General features: G+C 35.4%; 1 protein-coding gene across 5 annotated transcripts in view; it reads right to left on the minus strand.

The window, feature by feature from the left end:
* The window catches only part of ADGRL3 (adhesion G protein-coupled receptor L3), an 870,179-nt gene that overhangs the window by 102,738 nt on the left and 742,087 nt on the right, over positions 1-25,354 (minus strand). For all 5 annotated transcript variants that reach the window (XM_066233208.1, XM_066233205.1, XM_066233207.1 and 2 more), the window contains 4 exons: positions 16,437-16,620; positions 15,406-15,528; positions 8,266-8,474; positions 7,019-7,195 (listed from right to left, as the gene is read on the minus strand). In XM_066233208.1, coding sequence (XP_066089305.1) covers positions 7,019-7,195; positions 8,266-8,474; positions 15,406-15,528; positions 16,437-16,620 — 693 coding nt within the window. The remainder of the gene's footprint in view (positions 1-7,018; positions 7,196-8,265; positions 8,475-15,405; positions 15,529-16,436; positions 16,621-25,354) is intronic.

The following is a 25,354-nucleotide window of genomic DNA, read 5'->3' on the forward strand; positions in this document are numbered from 1 at the left end:
AACTTTAAAGAAGTAATCAAATTCAGTAAATCTGATAAGGGGCTTCCTGATACAATGGGAGGTATATTGCTTCTTTTATATCATAGGCCAAATACATTTAACCTGTAACTAATTATGAGAAAACAATCAGAAAGGTTGCAACTGTGGAACATTCTACAGAACAAAGGAGCTGGGCTCTACAAAATGGCATTTTTATGAAAAAATACATGCAGGAGGACTTGTATATTAAGGAAGACAAAAGAGAGGTGGCAACTAAAAGCCACGGGTTTTGCATGGAAAAACAAAGGCTCTAAATGACATTGTTGGAATAACCGGGAAATTTTTGCAGAGATTATATAGTATATGAGAACATTTATTTAATGTTAACTTCCTTGTGTGTTAATAGTACAAAGAAAATATATTTGTTCATAAAACATTTGCTGAAGAATTTAGGAATTAAGTGTTAGAAAGTCAGCAATTTACTTTTAAAAAGTCAAACAATATAGCAACATAATTTTGCACAAACATATACAGAAAAGTGGCAGTGAAATTTGTCAAAAATTTAAGTGAATTCAGATAAAGGGGTATAAAAGTGTTTATTGTGCCACTTTTTCAACTTTTCTATAAAAGTTCTGTAGAAAGAGTGAAGAAAAAAGTAATAATAATTTTGAATGGTTTATTTTTTTTTCCAAATCCATAATTTCAGGTGCTCTCTCTCTCTCTCTCTCTCTAGCTAATTTTGGATATATCTCTTCCTTTCCTAAAATTAAGAAGACATAATACAATCTAGGTCAGCAGTTCTCAACCTGTGGGTCACGACCCCGGCAGGGGTAGAATGACCAAAACACAGGGGTTGCCTAAAGCCATCAGAAATACATATTTTATTTAAAAATGTATTGTATAATAAATATGTATTTTCCGATGGCTTTAGGCGACCCCTGTGTTTTGATCATTCAACCCCCGCCGGGGTCGCGACCCACAGGTTGAGAACCACTGATCTAGGTGCTAGTTCTTCTTCTCAAACATGGATGTAAAGAATATCCTTCACTATATCACTAGATAACTCATAGCAACTTATTGGAAATAAAACGTGTAGGCAATTATTGATCCACTGTAGGATGGTGGAAGTAATATGGTGGCAGTATTCTTCACTTCTTGTTATCTAGTTAAAAGAGCATTGGAGTTGAGGTCTCGTGGCCCTCCAGAAGAGATGGTAGTGGGAAAAAAATTCTCCCATTACACCCATTTCATATTTTGAAATACTTGTCATATGCCCATTACTCACAAGCGATATAAAAGTCTAAAAACTCTCTCTGGAAATGAAAAGATACATGTTTGTATGTGTCTGGTACATGGTGAAGGGGTATGAGCTGGTGAAGAGGTGGTAGTTGTCCTTCTTTCACCAAGTTGAAGGGATATAGAATACCTTGGTAGTCTGGGTAAAAAGTTAAACAACTCTAGAAGATCTTAAACTGTTACAGACTTAGTTTTAGGTATGTAGGACTCCAGAATAAATATGTTAAATGTCTCAGAGAACTTAAATTCAGAATAACTAAAATACATAAAGATAAGCTATCTTGCAAACACGTATTTCCTAGTTTAAAAACTAAATCGCATTTTCAGGAAGTAAATGTATCATTTAGAATCTAGGTATAGGTGAAGTTTCCTTTTTAGTAAATGTATATCAAATTGATAGATGTCCATCTTAATAAATGTTTGTCAAATCAGTAGAAGTAAAACATTAAACATATTACATATGTGTATGACAGGTCACACTGTTCCTCTCTTCAAGTCTGCTGAGATTTGTGACTGCACTGAGCAAAACCACACACAAAATCCTCTGACAACCGACAAAGCCTTCTGTTCTAGACCCTCTCTCTGACTATTCTGCTCACATACTTTCTGCTCACTCCTAATTCAGGGTCAAGTTTTTGTTTTATTTTCTTGGAAGAGTCTTTTCCCAGATAACCACAAGGCTGATTTTCTCACTGCTCTCTGCTGTCAATATTGAGCTTAGAGTCTGGGGGAGGAGGTAGACAATAAAATTTCATACTAGCTAATACATATTTTCAAATTTTAATAAATCTATAAAAGAAATATATTATTATAAAACTATTCATTGAGAAAATTTAAGAATAATCCTCCGTTCTAAAAGGTTGTCAATTTTGTAGTATAAAGTTAATTCAAGATAATTAATATAACCAAATTTTACTTTTTTTTTACTATTTTTTGAAACCATTATATTTTTATGGAATATTCTATATTTGGAGAGTATTCAAGTTGGCAGTTATTTAATCTTTTCCCCTAAATAAGTAGTTTAAAGCACTATACACCAGTTATAATTTTTAATCGCTAACTCCACCTAAATTCCATCACACTATAAATGACAAATTATAAAATTAGCATAAATATTTAGGAATAAAAGTGTACAACTTTTAGCTTCATACACTACACATTTTATTTTTCACTAATAAAATCATTTATTAAGCTCAAAGTAACATTTTTTTTGGACTTTCAAGAATAAAATATTTTCTTTGAAAAATAAATACATTCTTTCATGTACAAATTCAAACCTTGCAATAAAAAAACTACCTCATGTTTTCTTCTGTCCTATAAAGTCTAGCTATAAAATGACACACTGAATCTATGATATAGATTTAAGAATTTTCAAATTGTCACTGTTTTGAATCAATACTAAATTAAGAGAGAAATACAATGATTTTAAATACAAAATCAATGCCTACACTTGGATAGTCATGAAGATGTCGGTGGAGGCAATAAGATATGCTAAGCTGAAAAAAGAGAGACAAGTTTAAGCATCAAACTAAGGAAAGTGAAGCCTTTTAAAGATAATAAAAATCAATGCTAAGTTAAACTGACAGGAATAGGGAGATTCTTTTATATTATTATCTCCCCCAAATTATAATTAGAGTAGAAGAAAAGGCTATAGGTGTTATTGTCAGACCCTTTTCTGAAATATTGATTTATAGAACTTTACAAAACTGTAGAAGAAATGTTAGTCAATTAGTTTGAATCTTATGTTCCTATAAACACAAATACTCTTCCTACCAATGGCATTGACAAAAAGAATTACTGGTAGGAGAAAAATATATACATTTCAATTTTGTATATTTAACTCTCTGTTGAACACAGAGTAATAAACCTGTAGATGATTCCCAATGAGGGAAACTTTATAAAACACTACAGATACTATCTCAGTTTAGGATAAACTCACATTCCCTAAATATCTGTAATGATAACTTTTCTTTCTAAAAGAGAAGACAATCATGTATTTCCTTAGACAACAGCAGTAGAGTGAACTCAGAAGTAATTAACCAGCTGTGTTGCCACCCTGGGGTAGAACCATCTCCTTTCCTTTATTTATCTGTCTGACTTGACCTAGCTATAAGATCTCTCTCATCACCACACTCAAAAATCAGTCTCAACACTTTTCTGCCTTGATAAACTATAAATTCCCTGAAGCCAGGAGCTTGCTTTGCCTTACTCCCCACAGGATTTCATGGGGGTGTGGTAATCTGAAATTTTAAAAGGGGTGAAAAAAAACCCCTTGAGAAGGTGACGCTGGAAAAAAAGACTTGAAGGAAATGAGAAAGTTGGCCCAGTGGCTCTTTGTGGGGGAAAGAGGCAGGAGACTTTCAGGTCTGGTGACAACACACCTGAGGTGTTTGTGTAAAGGCAGTGAGACAAAAGGTGCGACTGAAGCCCAGAGGGCAAGGGGAAGAGTACAGGGGGTTGTCGGCTTACTCTTGACACAATGCTCACTCCCATAAAAACTAAAAAAAAAAAAAAATTGAGATGTGTGTGTTTTGGCTTACACAGTTATCATACTTATGGACTATGTGGGCAAACTAGTTTGGTTGTGTGTGGCAGAAGAATACACAGTACAGTGTACAGTAGAGTATAGTTATGTCCTTTTCCTTTCTCTGTGACTTAGTTGTGTTGTCATGTTCTAGATTATGATTTTACAACTGTGTTAGGATAGGTAAGTGACTTAGGCTAGCGTGTGTTTTGATTTACACCAAAATCCAGGTTATATCACTGTCATAGGAAGAGAACTGTATCATACCCAAAGGACCTTCTGTAGTAGGAAAGGAGGTCAAGAGATGGTAATGCAGCCAGGATTTTGGATTTTGCTTATCTTGAGTTAAGGAGTATTTTAAATTAGATCAAAGGTATGAACTGCCTGATTTGTATTTTAAAAGGGTTACAGAACAGCTTTTTGAGAATGAATCAGAGGAGTGACACAGTCTGACTCACATTTTAAGAGTATCCTTCTAGCCATTATGCTGAGAATAAACTGAAGGGGACAAAGAGGAAAGAAGCGAGACCAATGAAGGGGCTGTGACTAAAAAAATTGGAGGAGAGATGGTAAAGGCTTGAATCTAGGAGGTAGTGACAAAGATGCTGAGAAGTCAGATGCTGGATCTGACAGGACAGGACTGGGTGTGAATATAAGTGGAAAAAAAATCACAGATTTGATTTTGGGCCAAGGCACCTAGAAGGGCATTTCTAAGAAGGAAAGGATTGAGATGAGAGATTAGCAAAAACATAGTAGTTCTAGAATTGTAAAACTTACCCGAACTCTAGGTGGATATATCAAGTCAACAGTTGAGTCTATGAGTCTGTAGTAAAAAAAAAAAAATGGAACTAGAAACCTGGGGATCATGAGATGATGTTTAGAGCCAAATGGCTCTCTGAGGATCACCCAGTGGAAATCTCAGAGATTTCCTGGTCCTGGACTACATTTAGAATTACACCTCAGGCCACAGCAACGATGAGAAGTTCTGGAGATGAGGAGGAACCAGCAAAGGCAGCTAAGAGGGCCCTGCTGCTGAGGAGGGAAAGGAACGAGGGGATGGTGTACCCAAAGCAAAATGAGAAAATGTTTCAGGAATGTGGTAAAAACAAAATCTCCACAAGTTACCTAACTGAACATATCCAACTCATCTTTCGGAGCAGGGTACTTTTTTAAAAAGCTCTCCCTGAGCACTCTTGCTTTAGATTGATGATCCTCCTCTGTGTCCCTACATCACAGCGTTGACCTCGATTATAATACTTATCACAATTATGGCTGCAGCTCCACTCTCTGCCTCTGCCTCCCTCTCACATATGAGTTCATTGAGGGTCAGAAGCGTCACTGTCATGTGGAATCTAGAAATATCTCAGACGGAAGGGGGAAGTTAAGTTTATTGAGGACCTATTGTGTAGCAGGCAACATCGATACCTTACTCAGGTATTCCAAAAATATTAAAAAAGAATGAAGTAGGTGTTGAATGAACAGTAAGGATCACACAGATGACAGATAAGGGCAGTTCAGTACACAGATAGAGCCCTAGTGTGAAGACCTGTGCATCAGGAAGTCACGGTTTAACAGTAACAGCTCGGGATTACTCAGCTAAATCTTCTTGCTCTTTTCCCAAGATTGTCAAGCAAAGTTCTCCAATATAATTTTGTACCTGTTACAGGTTTGCCTGCAGAGGTAAAAAGTGATAACTGCAAACATAAATAACTGTTCCAACTGGCTACTGTATTTCTCACTATGCAGGAATAAATTATCATTCTGTTTCAGACATTAGTCTAAGAAGATTTGGTTACTGTGTTCTATTTCAGACTTCTAGGTATGGTCAGTCTGCTTGCTTTCTGTTTTTCAAGTATCAAAATCATGTTGTGAAATCAAACTGGGGCTGACTTAAGTAATTATAAGAGTATATGATACAAGAAATCCAGGACATAAACACTATGTGACTGAGTGTTATAGGGGAATATAGATTTTTATTTATTACATCTCTTGTTGACAGACAATAATGGTCACAGTTTGGATTCTTGTATAACAGATTGGGTAGAGGTCATTACACAATGAACTAAGCAAAATGATATTTTGTTGCTTCAAATGGGATCTATTTTTTTTATTTGAATTTATTCCCTAAGCTGAAAAATAGGATCCCAGAGCCATACAGACACATTCCAAGTTTAAATCTAACACCTGTTAGTGTAGCCAAATTGCTAAGTTAGATCAATTTGAAATGCTCTGACACAATGTGTTTGTAGACCAAAATCTGAACTGTGCTGACACAGCTAAGGCAATTTACTCTGAAGGTGTAACTGGGCTTGCTTTGGTCTCCCCCTGGGATACTTGTACCATCTTTAAATTCAACAATGTCAAAGAAAATTTTGGATGAAACTATCTGGATCAATGACAACAGGTGATAAAACCTTTGCAATGGTTTTCCCTTTTAAAAATATGTTGGATGGTAATACTTCCTCTATAATTAATGATACAAGGGAGATGAGAATTCACAAGCATATAATTTCTTGTTAGTATATCATCCATCAATCTCTATAACCAAGTTAATCAGCATTTTGTATTTTTATATCCTAAGTATATCTGAAATCTAAATCTTCTTCACACCTACTATGACAGCCAGAGCCATCCTGGAAAAAGACCGATGCAACCAAATTAGTGATGTTTCTTACTTTGGAAATTACCTATTCTATGAATTTTTCTTTAGGACAGTATCTTCTTGAATAAAGAAAACCTATTACAAATTGTTAGAATTTCTCTTTGCATTACTATGTATTGTGTTTAATGACTGCTTTCTCAAGAGTCATTTTGACAGAATTTAAACCCACATATTACTCCATAATCTTCGTATCAGATCTCAGTTCTTACTCTCATCACACTGGCTTCAGTCCTGGGGTCCTATCTTGCCCTGTTCATGAGGTCTGACCTTTATTCATACCATATAAAAGCAGGGAAGACTAAGGGGAAATTTTATAAGTAAACTTTGATTTTATGAACTATGGTGATAATCAAAAAAAAAAAAAAAAAGAAAGAAAGAAAAAGAGTTCTTCGAACCATCTATGAGAATATGGGTTGAACACTACAGAGTCCCCGAATAGAATTACTGTGGAAGTAGAAAAACTCTGAAGTGAGAAGTGAGATTGACTCATAGAGTTAGGACATTTTACAGTTAGTGTTCTGATTGTATGTATTTTTATTTTATGGTTTCTATCTTACCTTAACTTCCACATGTGCCATCAGGACTGCAAAATTGGTTAGGTGGTTACAAGAGCATGTAGTATGTGTCTTATTTGTTGTCAGAAGCCGGCAGCCTTGAGTTGACCAATAACCTGTCATTGTGCGCTTGGAATAGCTCCAAAATGAGCAGTTGGGGTTGAAATTTTCCTCAGACTGCTACCAGGAAAAAAAATCAATAAAACCAATAACTACTTTATGATCACATAAATTAGGTAGACATTCTCTTTACATCAACACAACTTCATACTCTGTTATAATTCTTGTGGAGCTGTCTACCAGTGTTTTCCTATTAGCGGATTCAAGTCTAAAAAAATTGGCTGTAGTCTATTCCCATTTATTAGGGGTGACCTTACTTTTTTGAAATTAATATTTAAAGAATACTAATATTAATGTGTCAGAATCACATCATTTAATTTATTTTTTTAAAAGAGAGGAGGGCAGGTAGTGAGACAGACTGGCATGAGCCCCAATTGGAATCAACCTACCAATCCCTGTCTGGGACCAATGTTCAAATCAATCAAGCTAATTTTAGTGCCTGAAGCTTATGCACTTGGAGCAAATGAGCTATCCTTAGTGCCCAGGCTGACACTCAAACCTATTAGGCCACTGGCTGTGGGAGGGCAAGAGGGAGAGAAAGAGGAGGGGAAGAGGGAGAGGAAGAGAAGCAGATGGTCACTTCTCCTGTGTGCTGTGACCAGGAATTTGAACCCAGGCCGATATGCCAGGCTGATGCTCTAGCCACTGAGCCAATCAGCCAGAGCCACATCATTTAATTTCAAAGTAAAATATATTGCAGAGTAAAGAAGTCAATTTCTCTAAACAATGGACTTCTGAAAGGATGGTCTTTAGAAATCTACGTTCAATTTACAATACAATCTTAGTGTAATACCAAACTATATCCACACACAAAGACATAATTAATTGTAACATCCTATGTGGAGCCATGTCTTGTTCTACTGAACATATTGCTAGCTCTTTTTAATTATGGAGAAACATTTATAAATCTATCTATAAATGTTTTGATCATAAGCATTTAATATTCAAGAAATATTCTTCTTCCTTATTTCAGGAAAAAAAAAACAATATCTCTATGAAATTACAGATTTCACTTGCTATTTATCAAATAATAAGAAAATTAAAAAAAAAACAAATACAATTTGTGTTCATACTATAACAAATATAGATCACTATATTTAGGCTATTAAGCTTAATATGCTATTTCTTACCTTAATATGTTTTACAGTAAACACCACAGGATCAGCCAAATAAACCTTATTACTGAATTCTTTGTTTATTGCTGCTGTAATAACAGGGGAATTGACAATAACAGAATGATTGGTGGACATCGCTTCTGTTCCCAACTTCATGCTGGCGTTCTCCGTGGACAAATAAGGACCCAAGTTGTTATACAGAACAAAGGCCACTCTGATCTCTCCTAAAACAAATGCAATTGTGAATTATAAATCGAGGAGAAATACTGATTACTTTGTGCATTCTACTTAAATTAGATAGTTTTAGTTAGGTTTTCATCAAATCGGTATAATATATATTCATAACAAATGTTAAGCATTCATTTTAAACAAAGTTCCAAGTCATTTATTAGGAAAGGAAAATCAAAAGATGTCGATACAACTGCATATAAGTATTAAAAGAAATGAACCTTAATCCTTATCTCACTCCATACTCAAAACTTAATTCAAGATGGATCACACATAGACATAAAAACAGAATCATTAAGCTTCCAGAACTAAGTATAGAATACTTTTGTGATCTTGGGGAAGGCAAAAATGATTTGGTTAGAATTTCAAAATCACTAATCATAAAAGAAAAAAATGGTAAAGAAATTTTTTTATCAAAACTGAAACTGAAAATTTTTATCTATCAAAATACAGAATTAAGAAAATGAATAGGCAAGCTACAGACTAGAATATATATATGCATATATATATATGTATGACTCATGAATACTTAAAGCATTTCTGCTAATCAACAGCAAAAGAATAAATACCACACTAAAATAGCAAAATACATAAACATACATTTTAGAAAAAATGATGTATAATTGGCTAAGAAACATATGAAACATTAGCAATATCATCAGTAATGAGAAAATAAATATTAAAACCATACTGAGATATCATTTTATATCCACTAGAGTCTCTAAAAAAGACTGTCCATACTAATGTTGATAAGGATTGGAACAATCAGAACTCATAGCCACTACTGGAGGAAATATAAAATGGTTCAAATATTTAAAACACTGGCAATTTCTTATAAAGTTAAACATATATCTACCCTTCCTAAATAAGTAAAAACCTAAATTCACAAAGAAAATAAAAACTTGTATAAGAATGCTTATAGCACCCTTATTCATAATATCACTAAGCTGTAAACAACTTAAAAGCCTATCATCAATAGGAGAATAAATTATATCATATACATATAATGGAACATACTATGCATCAATAAACAAAAAGCTATCAACAAATCGGTCATCATGATTGAATCCAAAAAATACTTAGAGAATACAGACAGAAAGAGATCACACTGTATAATTTCAGTTATATAAAGTCTTAAAACGGGTAAAAGTTATCTGTACAAATAGTAATAAGAAAAAAGTAGTTTCATGAGGTGGAGAGAGGGGGTGAGCAGAATGGAAAGAGGCACAAGGGAATTTCCTGAGTAACAGAAAATTCACATTCTGTAAGATATTACAGGGGATATGTACTACTGTCAAATGTCAAATTCAAGCTAAACACTTCAGGTATGTGAATTATCTCTCTCTCTCTCTCTCTCTCTTTATTAAGTCAGAAGCAAGGAGGCAGAGAAAGACTCCCACATGTGCCCCAACCAAGATCCACCTGGAAAGCCCCCCTATTGGGTGATGCTCTGCCCATCTGGGGTCATTGCTCCATTGCTCAACTGGGCTATTTTAGCACCTGAGGCAGACCATGGAGCCATCCTCAGCATCTGGGGCCAACTTACTCAAACTGAGCTATGGCTGCAGAAGGGGAAAAGAGAGAGAGAGAGAGAGAGAGAGAGAGAGAGAGAAGAAAAAGGAGGAGGGGTGGAGAAGCAGATGGTCACTTCTCCTGTGTGCCCTGACAGGAAATTGAACCTGGGATATCCATGCACTGGGCCAACACTCTACCACTGAGCAAACCAGCCAGGGCTGTGAATTATATTACAATAGCAATAAATACTAAACACCAGGATTCAAAATTTGTACCTGTCTTAAAACTCAGTTACATTCTTTTAAGGTAATTATCTCCATACATCCTTCCATTTTATTTTTTACTTATGACAAGCTCTTTCAGATAATCCTCTGTGAAAGTAATCACCTTTCACATTTTTAAAAAAATCATACTTCATTTCTTAAAAAAAGTCAAGCCTTTTATTAAGAATTCATATTGGTTCAACAAGAGACAGGCACTGCCTTGACTAATACGGTTATTAAGATAAGGAAGTCACAGTCTTTGTCCCTTGAATCTTAAAGTCAGGCGGGAATAAAGACAGAAAAATTTTAATATATTTTTTGAGGAGGGAGAGGTTATCCAATATCTAAACCGTGCTCCCACATTTAGGAAATTCCTAAAATTACAAGGGATTTATAGATACAAAAATTGACATGTACTTGTTTCCCAGCCCGCTTTGCAAAGAGGCTGCTCTGGAATCCTCAGCTAGGTGCAAGAAATCCGATGCACTAGCCTCAGACTTTGCATGAGGATTTAGTGACACAAGGAAGCAGGAGGTGGTGCAGCAGCAACCTCCAAGAGTGGCGCAGTGACTTCTCACAGCACTGACTGTGCAATGGTACAGACTGATACCAGCCTCTTTGCTTTTGCATGTCTTGAGGGGCCTGATTCTCCAGCCCTCTCAGTCTTTCTATCAGGCATGTTTTATCCTTGTAACAATTCAGAAAAAAAAATTGTGATAAAAGCTACATGAAGAAAAGAGACATTCTTAAACTTCCAATCCACGTCTGTTAACAGAGCAACATATTTGTACAGAGCAAAATAGTAATTCATGAAATACTTCTTGGACTCTTACAACACAAAATTTAATTTTAGTTCTTTCCCTCTAGATTTAATATAAACATCTGATATATAGAAAGATAAACTTAAGAACATTTATGTATTTTTATTATTTACTGTAACTTTTATTTAATTGATTTATAATTGGCTGATAATTCATACCAATTTCCACGTGTGGGATGGTGTCATGTTGCCATGTGACCTTGTTTTTCCAGTGCCTTTAGTCACATATAAATGTTACTAATTCTCCACTTCAAAACTAATGCTTAAACATTATCTACACACACACACACACACACTACATTAATTTGATAGATAAAATAAGTGAGCATTAAACATAATAAGACTAATACAGATACATTTCAATCTTTATTAGCTTTGTCTCTGAAAGTTCACATATTTACTTGATATCTCTTTAGTGAGTGCATCCATGTGCCAGGCACGAGGGTTATATTAGTGACCAAATTAGAAAAGGTCCCTGCTCTCATGGAGTTTACTGCCTAGATAGAGTCAGACAATAAGCAGGCAATAATAATATTAATATTAATAACAATATAATTTTATGTAATAGTAAGTGAAAAAGGCAATAAAGAAGCACTGCCATAAAATGGCTAATGGAAAAAGTGATCTATTTTTAGGGAGACGGGAAACCTTCCTAAAGAAGTAAGATTTATACTGAGTAGTGAATGATAAGTAGTTTCTATATAAAGTCTTGTAAAAACTTCACCCCAAGAAAGAAAGAAAAAACAAGTGCAAAACACTGATGCAGGAACACTATTAGTGTGTTCAAGGAACAGAATCAAGACTAGAGTAGGGAACCCTTGTGCAGTGTTGGTAGGCATGGACATTGGTGGGGCCACTATGGAAAGCAGCATGGAGGTCTCTCTAAATTAAAAACAGAACTACCATATGATCCAGCAATTTCACTCCTGAGTATTTACCTGATAAAAACAAAAACACTGACTTGAAAAGATCTATGCACTTGACCTTTATGTTTCCTGAAGCATTATTATATAAGAGCCAAGACATGGAACTAACCTAAGTGTCCATGGTTGGATGAATAGATAAAGAAAATATGAGCTCTGGCAGGCTGACTCAGTGGTAAAGCGTTGGCCCCCTGTGTGTGGATGTCCTGTGTTCAATTGCCTGTCAGAGCACACAGGAGAAGTAACCATCTGCTTCTCCACTCCTCCTCCCCGTTGTCTCTCTCTCTTCCCCACCCACAGGCATGGCTCGATTGGTTCAAGCAAGTTGGCCCTGGGACTGAGGATGGCTCCATGGCCTTGTCTCAGGTTTTAAAAGAGCTTGGTTACAAAGCAACAGCCCCAGATGGGCATAGCATTGGCCCCAGATGGGGGTTGTCAGGTAGAAGCTGTTTAGGACAAATGTGGGAGTCTACTTCTCTGCCTCCCTGCTTCTCACTTAATAAAAATAAAGAAAAGAAAAAAGAAAATGTGATATACAGGGATCGGCAAAAGGTAGTTTTACAGTTGTGGGTATGCAACACAGAGTTAATAAAGCTACAATAATAATCATAACCTGCATGTCTTTTTCCATATGAAGAACAGTAAACCTACTTTTGCTCAACCCTGTATATACACAATAAAACATTATTCAACCATAAGAAGGAAATCTTGCCATTTGTGACAACATGACTGAATCTTGAGAGTATTATGCTAACAAAGACAAATACTGTATGACTTCACTTATATGCAAAATCTTGGAAAAAAAACAACTCATAAGACTGACTGGTGGATCCCAGAGCTGGGGGAGGGAATAGAAAATAATCGGTGAAGGGGCTGAAAAGGCATAATACGGTGATTGTCATTAATAATGCTATATTAAAAATTTTTTTTTATTTTATTTATTCATTTTTAGAGAGGAGAGAGACAGAGGACAGAGAGAGAGAAGGGGGGAGGAGCTGGAAGCATCAACTCCCATATGTGCCTTGACCAGGCAAGCCCAGGGTTTCGAACCGGCGACCTCAGCATTTCCAGGTCGACACATTATCCACTGCACCACCACAGGTCAGGCCAATAATGCTGTATTTGAAAGTTGCTAAGAAAATAAATCTTAAAATTCTCAAAAAAACTGTAACTGCCATATTTCCCCATGTATAAGACGCTCCCAAGTATAAGATGCACCTTAATTCGGGGGCCTGAAATTTGAAAAAAGAAATGTATTACATAAAGTTATTGAACTCAAGTTTAATTCATCATAAAATTCATACAACTCCTCATCATTGTCAAAACTCCCATCCATTAGATTGTCTTCATCTGTGTCTGATGATGAATCACTGCATATATTGCCTCTTCCTCAGTTTCATCTCTGGCATTTGAAATGCCACATTTTTTAAATGACTTGACAATGATCTCAATCTTGATATTATCCCAGGATCTTTTCACCCAGGTATAAACTTCTCCTATAGTTGGTTTCTTCACTCTTCCTCCTGCTGTCAAATTGTCGGCAACAATGAGCATAAAAACTACAGCAAAAAAGCGAGAAATGCAAGTAAAAGAACTACAACCACTTTATAAGATTCATATAGTCTTTACACCCCAACATTTTTGGAAAAGGGTGAATTTTATACATGGGGCAATAAGGCTTGTGGTGAAGGATGTTAACTAGACTTATTGTGTTGCTCATTTAGCAATATATTCAAATATAGAATCATTACACTACACACCTGAAACCAGCACAATGTTATTTGTTATTTGTCTATCATATCTCAACAGAAATAAAGACTGAGACTAGTCTGTCTGGATCACAGAGTACATGCTAAAGACATGTGTGAAATAGGGCACATGAGTCAGGAAGGAAGTAGATCAGGTAATGCATAGTGAGGCTAGTTAAGTCATTTGATTTCATTCTATTCATAACTGTAAGGAAACTGGCAAGATTTATGTTTCAGGAAGAACCTCTTCAACAGGATCTGCTCTTTGGGGGCAAAGTGAACGTAAAGGAACCAGTTAGGAAGCTAATATAGAAACCTGATTTTGTTCTATGTGAAATTTTATTATTGCCTTAAAATTCACATTGTTAAATGAGCAACACAATAAGGATTTATAACTTCAGTCTTAGAAGATTTCAAACTCTTACAGAGAATTTTGTTTGGTTGACAACAAATGTAATTTGTTTCTCTTAAAAACAAAACAAAACAAATAAACAACAACAACAACAAAAAAAAAAACTATTCACCCTGCAGTATAAAACATTAGCTTTGAGTTAGTTGCTACAACTTGAGGTCATCTTCCTATCATTAATAGGTTAAAGAATCTCACTTCTTTGGCAAAACACATATTTTTAAATTAATACTAGTGAAGAATGAGATAAACTTTCTCTATGAGATTACTTATTTATATATTTATGTATTTACTTATTTATGTAATTAATTAATTAGTTAATTAACTCATTTTGTTAAGTGAGAGGCAGAAAGACAGACTCCTGCATGTACCGCAGCCAGGATTCACCTGGCAAGCCTTCTACCAGGGTGATGCTCCGCCCATCTGAGGCTGCTGCTCCGTTGCTCAGCAACCAAGCTATTTAAGCTCCTGAAGCAAGGCCATGGAGCCAACCTCAGTGCCTGGGGCCTACTTTGCTTGAACTATTCAAGCCATGGCTGTGGGAGAGGGAGAGAGAGAAAGAAGGAAGAGGGTTGGAGAAGCAGATGGTCACTTCTCTGTGCCCTAACCGGGAATCAAACCTGGGACTCCCACATGCCAGGCTGACACTCTACCGCTAAGTCGATAGGCCAGGCCCACATATATATATGTAATTTTAATTACATTCAGTGAATTTAACCCATCTCTAAACTGATCTATATTTAGCAGTTCCATGACCCCAAAGCATCTCCTCACATTAAATTTTCTGTATGCTTTATATAAGAAAAGCATAGGAACACCCAAAGATAAGTGAATAAGGAGAAGAATAAACATATAACTTTAAAATTACAGGTAATATTTTATTTAAAAATTTTAGAAACAAAGCTAACAACTCAACAAACAGTTATTCTTTTCAAGAAAAAAGTTAGATCACTTGGATTTGGTTGTTCACTAATTTCTCTCATATTGAACTTTCTGACATTTTTCTGCAACTGAAAATTAACAAAACAATTTCCAAACCTGAAAATGTTGTACAAAAATTAGGATTGCTATATTGTTGGTGCAGGAAATAGAAAGAGGAGGAAAAGCCAGAGAATGAGAATAGTGGAGTAAGAGGAGATAGAGAGTTGATTTGGACATCAGACTTTCAACACATTTAACTCTAAGCCAAGAGCAATGTATTGGTGACAAGTTCAACTCTATCAAGCTTAACAAATACACTCTGACCTACCATTTCGGCCATTTTGCTTTAAGGTATTTGCAGAAAGTTGTATGGTACTTCCATGAACCATGGTTTCTGGAAATTTTAAGTCTTCTAAGTTTCCTTCTGTGCTCAGCCTTGCAACTTCCAACTCTGTTAATGGCAAAGATATATCGGGGCTTATTGAGAAATCTAAGGTAATTTCATAAATCACTGAAATAATTATGAGATCCAAATACCTGTACTGGAACTGATGTTCTATTTGTCATGCTTTATGGTAGTTCCAAGTTTAATTTAGAAAGCATTCTTTTATAATCATAAGTTTTTCCAAATAAAGCAAATAAAAGCAATGAAAATCAGGTAAATAAGAATTCAAATGTATCAGTTAGTGTTAAGGTAAAAGAATTTAAAGTTCAAGCTCAAATCCTTATACTTTATCACCGACAGTTTATTTTCAAAATATTATCTTTGTTTTATGAATTAGATAAAATTACTTTTATAATCTAGAGCTATACTATCATATCAATACTAATCTAGCTTTAAATCTATTAAATTTGAAACAGTTTTATCAAATCTTCTGAAATAAAACAGTCAGCTATATTCTCGGACACAATAAGAACAGATTTACACTCTTTATGAGCCAATAACACAATTATCAAAAATTGTTTTAATCCCTTACTTAAATGACTGATTTCTTTATAGTACATAATTCAGAGATACTCCTATTGTAACTGAAGTAAAAAGCCCTGTATTAGAAGAATAAATTTTTAAATAGTACAGTACACACATATAAGTAAATAAACATGAAAAGCTAAAAAACAAAATTAAATAGACCTCACATAAGTGATCTCAGGCTAAGATATCCAGTATTGGAATGTCTTAAGGAGGATAAAATTCATAATTATGAGGACCCTTTTAAGCCAACAATAGGCAATGTTCCCTTAATTACAGAAAAAAGAATAGAGTATCATTATAATATCGAGGCCACCACAGAGATGTTTTTCTTTTCCCTCTTCTGCTGTACAAAGGTCTGACCCCTCTGTCTAACAAAGGCCACTTACGAATATTGTCTGTGTTCTCCCTGACAATGTCAGTCTTCAAAAGGTTATCAGCCAACACAAAAGCACTTTCCTCCACAGTGTCAAGCAACATGGTAGCTGCACGGAGTTGATCACTTGTAGTCAGGTCTCTCCACGCATTCAAGGCTTGTGGCTGGAGGAGATTATTGACTGTCTCGACCATGGCCTATGAGAGGATGAACAGAATGACAGAGGTCTCTAGTGAACCCACTGAGCTGTCAGAAGTCCAGGTGTACATGCTGCCCAGCAAGCAAGGATCAGTGGCGTGCATGAGTTCAGAATTGTCCCAGCCTCCCCTGTGACATGCCGCAGCAGAAGCATTCATTATTTTGTTCTGTAAAACCCGAGCTGAGACTTTGTAAGACAAGAGGAAAATCTTCTTTGGTTTTGAAGGACAACAAAAATAGCCATGCTTGTTTTTTAGACTCAACAGCAAAGGCTTCAATAAGACTATAAATCACATCTTAAAATTATTTGGCTGGTGAATTGTTGGCAAGTAACTTAAACCAACACTTTTATCATATCACCCACAAAGAATTTTTTTCTATACATCATCTTAAAACTAGATGCTTAATACAGCAAAAATTAAAGGAATTACTACAGCTAGGACAATACAGAAATTTGTTTCATATAAGTTGAGACCTCCCTGAGGAAACCATTTTTTTTTTTTCTTAACCAGCTAGTAGAATGTCAGAATGGGGAAGATATCAAAGCAGACATATGCCCAGGAGCTTTGGAAATATTCTGTGTGGACAGAAACCTTTATATTGTTTACTATTGGGGAGGGGAATAAACAGTTGGAACTTGCTACTTATGGTCCTTAGGTATTTTTCCTTTAAAAAAAATCAGCAGTAGGTATACTCACACACAGAGATAAAGCACCACATTTCACATTGCTCACCCAAAAGAATCATCTCTGTAGTTGTAACATGTATTTCCTGTGGTTAGCTTTATGCTTTAGGTTACAAAGGAAAACAGTTCTCCCTATAAAATCTTCTTAAGGTTTCATTCAAACGTACAGAATTACAAAATAGAAAAAATACATCTGAAGTTTGAATGTGATCATCCTTGAACCCTTTGATTATGAGATAAAGTTGAATACACAGCCAACACAAGCATTTTCTAGGCAGCACATAGGTTTTAAAACAGGCTCCCATTATTGACAAATTGGTAGAGGGATTGGAGAAATAGACACTACATACACTGCAGTGTTTTCTTCTGGCTGGTGTTTTCATAGTAACTAAGTAACAACTGTTAAAAATTCAGCTTCATAATGAAACACCTTGGCTGCAATTAACACCAGTTTCTAAAACTAATTTGCCTTTTGATAAAAGTTGTTTTTCTTGATATTTTTCCCAACTATCCCAAGTTTTGGCCAAAAGTAAATTTCACTGGACTTTTATGTAAAATAGTCCTACTTGGAAAATGAGTACTTTGCATCGTTAAAAAAAAAAATCTCTCGTGAAACTAACAAATGGGCATTTTCACCTGGTGTGCTTAGCTCTGTCATTTGTCAGTTTAAAACGTGATTCAGTGGCCAGACAAAAGCATTTACAGATCACGACAAAATGATCTGCTTTTCAGGAAGATCTTTATAACCAATAAAATAAAGATCCAAACTGAATGACTGTCTTGTGGGAAAATACATAACTTTACCACCACTGGGTTTTTATAAAGACAAGCTTGTCATCATGATATCATCCAGGTTTCAGCTCAAGTGCTCACCTGCTCAAAGAGGTCTTCTATTCCCAGTACGTTTAGGAAGAACTATTTCACTATTAAATCAATTACATGGTTTATTTTCTCTGTATCATTATCATTATTTAATATATTTCATATATTAATTTACCTGAGTGACTGTGTTAGCTCTCTCCCTCAAGAAAAGTCTGGCTTTCAACTAGCCCATGATGTTTTCAGGGAAGAGAGCTTGTCATTTCTGTTTTTCTCTGGTAAATTTTAGCACCTTGAGATACATGCCCATTAAACAGAGAATCTACTTTTACTATCAAATCATTAATGACATTATATACAGTTAAAAAAAAAAAACCCTGAAAGTATCCTCTTCTAATTCTAGAACTTTTTACCATGTTTCCCAAGAAGTCTTATGAGAGAATAAAGTGCACAGATATCACCATTGTCTGGGAGGAAGACAGCCTGAATTAGAGGAAATTAAGAAGACAATCAGACTTCAAAGAGAAAAGCAGAATATTGATATTTTTCCCAACTATCCCAAGTTTTGGCCAAAAGTACATTTCACTGGACTTTTATGTAAAATAGTCTTGGAAAATGAGTACTTTGCATCATTAAAAAAAATCATTAAAAAAAATAACAATATGTTTCAAAATGTTTAAGTGTAACAAAATCTCACTTTCAAAGTAATTCAATGAGGTTTTATTAGATATGTATAATATGTATGATATGTAAAGACTTAGGATATTCATTGTTTGATGAAGAGAAGGAAAATATGGAGTCTGCCCTCAATTTGCCTAGGGTCCAAGGCAGAAGGAAAGCACAAACTAGAGCTATAAACTCACAGCATACAGGACAGAAAGGAACAACTTCTGACTGAAGAGGGTGTTCAAATTTAAGTTAGACAATAAAAGTTTCCTTGATTATGATGAGGAATCCGAGGCTAACAGACATAATAAGCAAGTTGATGATTTTAAAAAAGTTAGAAAATGTATAGGATTTGGGATGAGGAGAATGTATGGCTCATGGAAAGAGTGTTAAAGCGTAAGTACAGTGGCAAAACAGGAGGTAGAAGTCAGATCTTTGAAGATCTTCGGTATGATAAAATCGTGGGCTTTAGTGTGTAGAAAATGTTCAGCCATTAAATATTTGTATGCAAAGGATACATGTTTAGGTTTTAAAAAAATTCCTCTGAAAATGTATCCAAGGATGAATGGAGCATTGATTTATGAAACGAAGAAGAATAACAAAATGGAGAATAAATTCTATATAAGTTTATTATTTTTTAAAAGTTTTTTTTGTTAAAACAAAAACTTGTAAATATGCAATTTATTATTAGGCAGACTATTACAAAGTTAAGAGCAATTATTTCCTATGAGTAGATAAATTTAAATGAATAAATTGCTGACATTCTTTTGAAAACTGACTAGAAATTTTATTTTACTCTTAACATTCGCATTTTTGTTTTATGCTGTGTTCTCCTGAATGAAATATATGTATTTTAACAATATATGCTGCAATCATTTTGCCGAATATTACTGTTTTAGTCATATTAGTATTTTTTATACACAGTTATGTTTAAATATTTTTCTTCATGATTAAATTTCAGCATATGTAGAGAAAGAAAAATAAGTTTTCAGGTCACCTCTGCTCTCATTTCCTGTTTCCTAACTATATTTATATATACAGTTTATATTCAGTTATAATTTGGAAAAATGAAAACAACTTTTCTTTAATTCTTCATTTTTGGCTTCTTGATATGAAGTTTATCAGTTGAGAATAACATACAACAGTACAGATTTAAAATCATTACTGAATAGGGCACATTTATATAATTACTTTTGTTTAAATATTGACTCAAATAAAAAATTTAAAGGTTAAGTGTTAGAAGGGTCCTCAAAACAGTTTTGAACTTGCAGTTTTTTTAATAGAAGTCAAGTTGAGTGACTGTTATTTACACATCTGATCAATAACCATAATGTTCTTTTTTATAATCGCTGTCATTTAATATTATTAAGCTACTAATCTCTGAACTCTCTTTTATATTACAGTGAAGTGTTGGCATTCTCAAGTCTTAATTAAAATTAGACTGTATAACACAATTGACCTTAATATAGTAATAAGAACCTTTAACAATGAAACAAAATGAAACTAAAATTTCATAGAAAACACCTGCCCCTTCAAGAGACCTCATGTTGTTTAAAAATGTATTGTTTCTAGAAAGCTTTAATTGACTTATTTTATAAACCTCATTTAGAGTAACATGATTGAATGCTGCCAAATAAATTTTTATTGTACTACAGGAATTAAATGGAGCTATAAGCTTGACTCAACTTCTTGCTAACTCAACATTCATTCAAAAAATATTAACTAAGTCCCTTCCACTGGAATGCTGAAAGAAAAACATATATTCTTGTAGGAGATGACTCTGCACCAATATAAACGGCAGTTAACTGCAGAGCAAGGGTTAATTAGGGACAGGAGATCTTGGAGGGTGTTGGCCATGGAGAGACACTGGCCTGGGTTACTTGAATGCACGTACACAGGATTCTTGGAGGGATGCCTGCAGGAACCAGATGTCCTTTGTGAGTGATAAGCTCTGGGACTCTGACTCTCCTTGTGTCCTTGTTCATGAAAAGAAACAGTAGACATGCAGGGCTGGAGATGAAACGGAGGGGAAAAAGCCTTGTGTAACTTTCTGGTTTTAACTGCTGAGATATGGTTTTTGGAACTCAATAAATATGTAGAGGTGCAATTTCTCAGGGCTGATTATGCATAAGAGTTTCAGTCTTCTGCCCGATTATTTAAAATCTGGTGTGTCTTTTGCCTTGCGAGTCCGAACCGTGAAAAAATTTGGAACATATTCTTTCTTCCTCAAAATGATGACAATATAGTGAGGCCAAAAAATTCAACAAGTAATTAAGATTCAACACGACAAGACTTATAATAGTGGAAACACGGGGTTCAAGCTCTGTATTGGAAAGGCTCTGTTAAGTATAATTTCAAGCTCAAGATCCACACTGACTTGATAAGCAAAGGATAGAACATGTGCTTATAGGCACAGGTGTGAAAGAGAACAGAAAACTCAGAGGAACTGAAAATTCCTTATGACAGAGCAAAGAGTGCAAAGGGTTCAATGGCTAGATTACTGAGTGAAAGCTAGTTTTCAAAGAGGCTTGTAAACTGGTGTTAAGTAAGATATTTTCAATTGTTCCTAAAGGTAACAAAAAGTCACTGAAAAAATATAAGTAGGGGAGTGATATAAAGTTATAATGGTTAATATTCACTAGGTGCATTCCAGACTCTCATCTGAATGCTTTCTATGCATCAATTCCTTTAATTTTGACAATAAAGCAATGAGGTAGATATGATTATTATCTTTATCTTGCCAGGGGTAACTTTCTGAAGGCCAATTAGGTAACATAAGGCAGAACCAGGGTTCAAATCCATGCATTCTGATTCTGGGGATGGGAAGAAATAGAGAATCCAAAGATATACAGGGATGTGTTGGTTACTTAAAGTCACTTGGTGAGAGAAATAAAAAAGTGTATTGCACAGAATTTGAAAATAGGCACTGAGGTGACACTTAAAATTAGAATAATGGAAGAGGAGAAAATTTCAATTCATTAAAAGGTAGATACTGTAAGCGCATATGTGGGAAGAGGGTGCTGAACACGATGAATTCAGAGTTGCCCATTTTGAATGCAAAGTACTTGAATGGTGCCAATTAGGAAGGTCTAGATATACCTTACAAAGGAGGAAAAATCTTTGTACTACCTTGTTAGGTATTGTGACTGGGCCTGAGAATTAAGCTGACACAAGATAAATTAACAGGACAAAAGCACAAAATTTTTATTTAATATGTTTTATGTCTACACAGGAACTTTCACCAGAAAAACAAACAAACTAAGAAACAAACCAAACCCCCCCTAAGATCTGAAGAAGCAATTTAGACTGAGAGCTTATATTCTTTTTTAAACAAAGAATGATAAATTTGTGCAGTGACAAGATAAAGAAAAAAGGTTTAAGCTTCTAGCAGCAGTAAATTGTGGGAAAGTGACTGAAAGTACATAGGGGAAGATAAGAGTTATTTTAGTGTGTTTGTTTGTAAAGATCCATTTTGGCACTGACTGTCAGTCTCTGGTGAATAAGAATGTTCTTCTCTTGCTGGTACGTGGGAAATTTTATGATCTGCTTTTTAGGTAGAAAGGGGGAAGCCATCTACTATTTTTCAATTGCCGTCATCTCAAAATAATATGTCAAGTCAACATGGCATATTTTGGGGTGGCATATTCTTAACCCCGTCAGTCTGCAGGTTACTCAAATATCTGACATGGGAGTTTAGGCATCATAAATTTAAGTAAGCTCATTAAAGCCATTGATATTTCTGACATTACCCAATAAACTGAGTAGAGAGAGAACTGATGGCCCAGAAACACTAACAATAGGGGAGAAAAATATGGAAAGAATAGTTGATAACTGAGATGAAAAACAAAGTGGCTAGATTAGTGTGGGTATTTTTTTAATGTTTTAATCTTTTTGATAGAGTCTTTATTTTTTAATGTGACACTATTTAACACAATTATACAGGTCTTAGGTAGTCAATTCTATAACACCTCTCTGTACACGATATTGTGTGTTAACCCCCCCAGTCAAGTCTGTGACCATCACCATTTCTCTCCCCTCTACCCTCCTGTGTAGAACAGTGTGGTTTTATAGAAGTCAAAGGAAGAGGGTTTCCATCAGTTTCAAAATAAACTCAAACAGGCCCTGGCCGATTGACTCAGTGGTAGAGCGTCGGCCCGGCATGCAGAAGTCCCGGGTTTGATTCCCAGCCAGGGCACACAGGAGAAGCGCCCATTTGCTTCTCCACCCCTCCCCCTCTCCTTCCTCTCTGTCTCTCTCTTCCTCTCCCGCAGCGGAGGCTCCATTGGAGCAAAAGATGGCCCGGGTGCTGGGGATGGCTCCTTGGCCTCTGCCCCAGGCACTAGAGTGGCTATGGTCGCAACGGAGCGACGCTCCGAAGGGGCAGAGCATCACCCCCTGGTGGGTGTGCCCGGTGGATCCCAGTTGGGCACATGCAGGAGTCTGTCTGACTGTCTCTCCCCGTTTTCAGCTTCAGAAAAATACAAAAACAAAACAAACAAACAAAAAAACTCAAACATCTAAAACACCCTTTTTCTTTAAATAATAATAATGTTAGGTTTCTCTTTTTCTGGGTAACAGGTAGAACGGTTGTAAAATAAAGAGAATAACTACAGAAAAGCAGCTTTTGGAAGATAATCAGTTCAATATTGTGTATCTTTACTGTGAAGTAGTACGTTTAAAATTCAATAAATAGTTCTTTAGCATTTAATTTGTGTCAGCATTGCTTTAGACACTTGGGATATAATTTAAACAAAGCAGAGAAAAAATAAATCCTAGAACTGAACTTTCTGCCAAGGAAATTAAAATGTAGAAGACAGATAGGTAGTAGCCAAGTACCAAGTAAAATAAAGGGGAAAAAAGCATGGTAGGAAGATCCAGAGAGTCAGCGTTTAGGGGTTGGGTTGGGAGGAGGGTCACTTGTGATTTTATGTAGGATAGTCCAGGTGGGCCTCGTTAAAATGATAATTTGGAGAAGACAAACTTGTTGAGGGAGTTAGCCATGCAGATATTTGGAGACAATCCAATCAGAGGGAACAATCAGAATGAAGATTGCCAAGTACCAAGTACATGCATGTTTTTCATGTTCTAAAATCTGAAGGAAGCCCCCTTTGGAGAAATCAGAAAGAAAGCAGTAGGTTGACATTGAACCATGTCAGTTGAGTAGGTGAAGACTGCATATGAAACTAGTTTGCAAGTGAGGATTAGGAATTCAGTTATGGACATAGAAACTTTGAGGTGTTAGACAATAAAATGAAGATGTTGAGAAGTTAGCTGAAATATAAATTTAGGAGTTCAGGAGAGTGGTTTGTGCTGGAAATAATCTTTGAGGGTCACAAGCATAATAGTGGTTTTTAAAATAGTGAGATCACCAAGGGAGGGGATGTACAGTACACAGAGAACAAGAGGATTCAGTACTGAGCCAGAGAGCACTCTTATGTTAAGGGTTTGGGAGAAGAGAAGGAACAAGCAGAGAAGACTGGAAAAAAAGCTTCAAAACTGGAGGAAAACCAAGAGAATGCATTGTCCTGATCAAAGTGAATCAAGGAAGAGGGAGTGATCAACTATGTCAGATGCTTCTGATTGGTCCAATAAGATGGACTGACATCTATTTAGTTTAGTAGCATAATGTCTCAAATGACCTCAACAAATGCAGTTGCAATAAAGTGGTGGGGGCAAAATACTAATGAGGTAAATTAAGGGACACTGAGAGGGATTGGCAATAGTGAGTGTAAACAAGTGTTTTCAGTATTTCTACTACAATGAAAATACCAGCAGCAATGAGATACAAGCCTGGAGTTTCATTTAAATGGTAAATATTTAGAGGTCACTTTGTATGTGCTAAGTATAATTTAAAATGTCTTGAGGATATAGAAACACAGGTGGCATTCTTCCTTCCCAAGGAGCTCAGAGATAGAAAAGTGAAGAGATATAAAAATACAGCTTGATAATTGCTACAAAGAGAGAAAAACTGAGGGTGTTATAAGTTCATGTAAGAGGACATTTATCCAGACTAAGTCAGCCAAAGAATTCTTTCTTAGAATAACTGGCATATACTTATACGGTAGGTGTTTACAGATTCAGTCAAAATGACCGAGATGAAAGGATTGGAAAGGAGAACAAATTTAGAAGTAATTTAAGTTATTATGACCACAAAGGCAGCCACAAGGCTGCAAGTCCTTAGGTGGTTTGGGAACGCAGAATCCAAGAATGGAGGAGATGGTTAAAAGTGTGGGATATCAGCAAAAAAAAAAAAAAAAGTCAAATTCTCAAACACTTAAGTCTAAAATAAGAATAGAAATTTTTTCTTAAGAGAAAAATAGCATAATGAAAAGTCTTTTGAATAGGGTCATGATCAGACTTGCATTTTTCTATATTATTCAGTAATAGGGAGAAGGAATTAACAGAAGAATTAATGTAAGAGGTTTTTTTTGTTTTGTTTTTTTGAGAATCACCTACACAAAGGTTATAGTTGAAGCTATAAGAATGGATATCAGAGAAAAACTAAGCTTGCAAGCAAAATAATCTTGCAAAAATATAATGTCATGTCCCTAAAGGTCTTTAAT

Source organism: Saccopteryx bilineata, chromosome 5, assembly GCF_036850765.1.
Source record: "Saccopteryx bilineata isolate mSacBil1 chromosome 5, mSacBil1_pri_phased_curated, whole genome shotgun sequence".
Lineage (NCBI taxonomy): Eukaryota > Metazoa > Chordata > Mammalia > Chiroptera > Emballonuridae > Saccopteryx > Saccopteryx bilineata.